This window comes from Helianthus annuus, chromosome 9 (genome assembly GCF_002127325.2).
Source record: "Helianthus annuus cultivar XRQ/B chromosome 9, HanXRQr2.0-SUNRISE, whole genome shotgun sequence".
Taxonomy (NCBI): Eukaryota; Viridiplantae; Streptophyta; class Magnoliopsida; order Asterales; family Asteraceae; genus Helianthus; species Helianthus annuus.
The window spans coordinates 40,635,288-40,639,691 of NC_035441.2; the positions used below are offsets into that span (position 1 = coordinate 40,635,288).

The window sequence follows — 4,404 nt, forward strand, 5'->3', positions numbered from 1 at the left end:
GTATAGGTCAGTACGCAGCGTAGAGGGTTAACCCTATACGCTGCGTAGATAAACCCTAATTTTGCTAGGGTTTGGTGTGCCAATAGGCACATTCGTGTGCGAATAGGCACAGCCTAAAATAAAAATAAAAAGCAACCAAACACTTCATAAATTAGCCCCAAGTGATATACAATGGATATGTTTTTGATTGTTTGAATTTGTAATAATCACATCTTTAGGATCCTTAAATTATTTTTATTTAATTCATAGTTTCTTACTATTTATTACTAACTACCAAAAATCATTCACTGCGGATTATATTTGAAAGCAAACTCAACGGATTAAACTGTAAATTACTAAACAAGTAGTCACTAGATGATTTTTCTTGATATGCAAAATTTAAGAGGTTGAAGATGCAACATCGAACGAGTGCAAATATTCAGATTATGCAAGAATACCATGATGTACAATAATTTATAGAATCTTTATTTTATCACACTTTTAAACTTCAGTACAATGGAATACCTTATTTGAAAATGTGTAGTAATTTCACTTACCAAAACGCAACCGTATGTAATCTGGATTGAATCTTCTAAGAAAACCAATCCTTTCTTTGCCAAAGATGCGTAAATGCGTCGACCTAAAAAGATCCACCATGAGGGGGAATTGTAGACCAACAAAAAAAGCAATCGGAATTAAAGCTAATCCACATATCGGAGCAAGCATCCATAGTTTTTCATCACAAAAGACAAGGAACAAGGTTGCGCTAAAGGCAACCATCATGGCTGTTGCAGAAAGTAATAAGGAGAAAAGTCCAATAAACAATCTCCTTGGCAAACTTACTAGAAAGTCTTTCTCCGCAAAACGTGCTGTTAGAATAGACATGAACACTAGTAATGCCGTACTGGATGCGAATAGTGAGATTGCATCTGATATAGTGAAGACAATGAACGCACTTTTCCTTCTAAATAATGGAGTCCCCTTTTCTTGATGGCTTCCACCTGGTACGGTAATTGCAGCTGCAAATACAATTGTGGTTATTAGTGCAGCAGTGATACTACATGACTCTGCAGTGGTTTTCATCCACCGTTCTCCTTCCTTCACCAAGTTCTCATGTTCCTTTGTGAAAACCATATCTGGTGTCTCCTTAAAAATGTTCTCTCGAGTAATATATGTAGGAAACACAAGTTTCTTCACCTCCTATACAAATTAGTTTACTTGGTTACATTGCTAGACAATAAATTACTAATTTACTGGTGACTAATAATTTAGTTACTACGTACCTCACGCCATTGAAGCTCTCGTTGTAATTGTAAAGCTGCACCAGTTCTCTGATTAAGAACACCTGAAGGCGCCAATTTCCCGGCCAAGTGCAAGATATTGTTTTGAGAAGAATCTTTATAGGTTCTATAAATATTTTTACGCTCACCAATGTCATAGATAAGGTTGTAGATTTTTTCGGAACGATTTATTATTGCTAACTGAATAATATCATACCCATTTTTATCTTTACTTTGAATTGCTTCAGGTGATCGAAATAAAATCTCATCAACAACTTTATAAGCATTTTGACATGCAGCTTCAAGAATTGGTCCGGTATAATAGGGGTGATGAGTACCAGAGTAGTCCAAGTTGTCTATTTCATCACATATCAATTCTAGAAGTTCTATTGCTTCATCCCATTCCTTTTTTTTGTTCTCCATATGCTTGATGGGTGGAACTGCAAGTCAGCACATTATTAGTAAAAGTTCTTATAATTTGTTTTAAGAAGATAAATTCAAAAGGAATGAATTTACGTAGTATTTTTGTGCATTTCCAACAGATGAAATAAAGGAAAAGGAGTACGAAACAAACGATCAATATGAGGAGGCATATAAATGCAAAGGCCGACATAAGCATGGGAATTGGTCCTGCACAAGCATAAAAACAGTATGAGAAAAATGCTGCATAATTCTCCAAGTGCTAAAAAAGTGTCTAGCTGTTCCAAAACCCCAAAACTACCCACCCTCTCATGACAACCAAACACTCTCTCTTTTCTCTCCTCCCTCCGCTCACAGAATACACTTTTGGAAGTTGTTGCACAAGAACACCAACACACTCTCTCGTCCTCCTCACCCTCTTTCCTTTGAAAAAAAAATTCCTATACAAACTCCCAAAAACGAGAATTGGAGATGGTCTTAGTCCTTGAAATGTCTTTACCTATGAGTAATGATAACACAAACATAATTCCCTTCTGGGTAGTGTCCATATCTTCTTCTTGGAACAATGAATATGCAAAGTATGCAGGGAACCCCATTAAAAATGCAGTACACTTAGCAGCCAAGCCTATTCGTTCCACAATATTTTCTAGAGCTGAAAAAAAACCCTACAATCAGTCACCCTTACAATAGAAGTCAAAAGAAAAAAAAAGAATGACAAATGAAACCTTTTATAATACATGAGAAACATACAAGGATATATAAGTGTTTCCCAGTAGTCTAGCCCACTAGGAAAGGTTTTAGATATGGCCATGAGTACGTCATCACTTTTTGAAGCAAAGTTAGGTAAAGTTTGCACCATCTCTACTGCTAAACCTAGAATCATAGACAATATAATGTTAATGTTCAAACCACTGTGCCTGATTTTATGTTATATTTTGCCTAGTATGTATACTTACTGTATTGTTTTGCCGAAATTGCATTAACAAGAAGGCGGACCCCAATTTCATCATTAGGGTGACCAACAGAGACGTCTGAAGAAGATTGCGTGGGTTTTCCACTGTCCTTGACCGCTTTCAACAAATATCCAATGGTATCAAGATGCATATTCTCGTAAGCTTTGTGCAACGGTTCGTCACCATTCTGGTCTGTAATTCGTAACAACTTCTTGTTCTTTTTAACTAGGAGCTCAGCTGCATGTTTGTTGCCAACAATAGCAGCAATGTGAAGTGCTGTGCTTCCATCAGAGTCTCTCTTTTGAAGTACTTGTTCATCGTTTATATACGTCAGTAGTTTCTTCACGAATTCATTATGACCTATTCCAACGGCAATGTGAAGCATCGTGCTAAAATCACTGCTGATTGCTTTTGTCACTAGGTTTTTATCTTTTTTTAGTATGGATTCTGCTTTTGACCAATCCCCCTTTACTGTAAATTTACATAAACTTGAATGGATATCTCTATTCTTCGTTTTCTTGTTTGAACTGCCACCTAAATTTTCCTCCTGTTGGAACTTGTTTTGCATATCTTGATTAATTGCTTCCGTTTCCGTTGGAACTTTATCTTTACCCACTATTATTTCTTTTAAATTTGCATGTTCTTCAATGGAGTTTTTTGAATCTAAATATAGAAAAATATGGTTAAACTAGAACTAGTTATTTGTTTAGTTGAATAAATGACATAATCACCATAAACTTGGATTGAATATGTATAGTGAAAGAAGAACATTCATAACTGGTGATATTGTTAGAGATATAAACTTAATTATACTAGTGTTTATTATGCAACTTATAATATCGATATGTATTATTACTTATAAACATGGAGATAAGCGGGTTGAATATTCAAACCGTTCATGGCAGTTATTCCCGCCATAAACAACCGCCAAATCTCACATATATATATGTAATGTCCGGCATCAATGTCCGGTATCAAGACAGTTTCTATTCTAACTGAAATTGTCCACCAAACTTTGTTCCTATTCTTGTTAATTTTCTGCACGTTATCAAGATTAAATATGTCCATGAATCCGAAACAAAACAAGTCTTCCGCTGCAGATGAATCGGATTTACAACATAGTGGTATGAGAGCCATGTTTGATAAATGTGCAGAAATCAAACCAAATTCAACCACTTTACCATGCCAACACTGCACTGATGAACAGAATGAAAAAGGCCGACGAATCCCTCGCATAAAACTCTGCTACTCACCAGGCCATCAAATTTACAATTGCAAAGTCAAAGAAAACGATGAAGTGACGCAATTGTTGAAGCAGGCTATAAACTCCGGAACGAGAAGACAAGAGAGAGATGTACACTGCCAGGACGAGATGATTGTTACAGGCACTGAAGGCGGACTATGGTCAGATATCTGGTACGTAAATCCAACATTCGATCATCATTTTAGTGGTAATCTGAATGTATTCAAGAGAATGAAACATGTGATGGGTGTGGAAACAAGATCTGGGATGAATAACTTCATGTTTATAAGAGGGGTAGGAAATGTAGAGATAAAAACTGGGAATGACACGATTAGAATACACAGTGTATTCTATTCACCGGATCTCGAACGAAATGTGCTAAGCCTTGATCAATTAACCCTTCAAGGGTTCACGGTTAAGAAATCCGGTGATGTGTGCAAGATATATCCCATGTTCTCATCCCCGATTGCAAATACTGTAAATGAAGTTAGTGGGTTGTCAAAGGAAGAAGAATTAGGATTAAATGAGA

General features: G+C 36.2%; 1 protein-coding gene across 1 annotated transcript; it reads right to left on the minus strand.

Moving 5' to 3' along the window:
* Positions 1 to 444: 444 nt before the first annotated feature.
* Positions 445 to 3,589, minus strand: LOC110877419. The gene is made up of 6 exons (XM_022125554.2): positions 2,636 to 3,589; positions 2,430 to 2,552; positions 2,179 to 2,331; positions 1,776 to 1,889; positions 1,263 to 1,699; positions 445 to 1,179 (listed from the first exon to the last, which is right to left on the minus strand). Exons 1-6 carry the CDS (start codon positions 3,198 to 3,200, stop codon positions 529 to 531), a joined length of 2,043 nt encoding a protein of 680 aa, XP_021981246.1. The 5' UTR covers positions 3,201 to 3,589; the 3' UTR covers positions 445 to 528.
* Between the last annotated feature and the right edge of the window lie 815 nt (positions 3,590 to 4,404).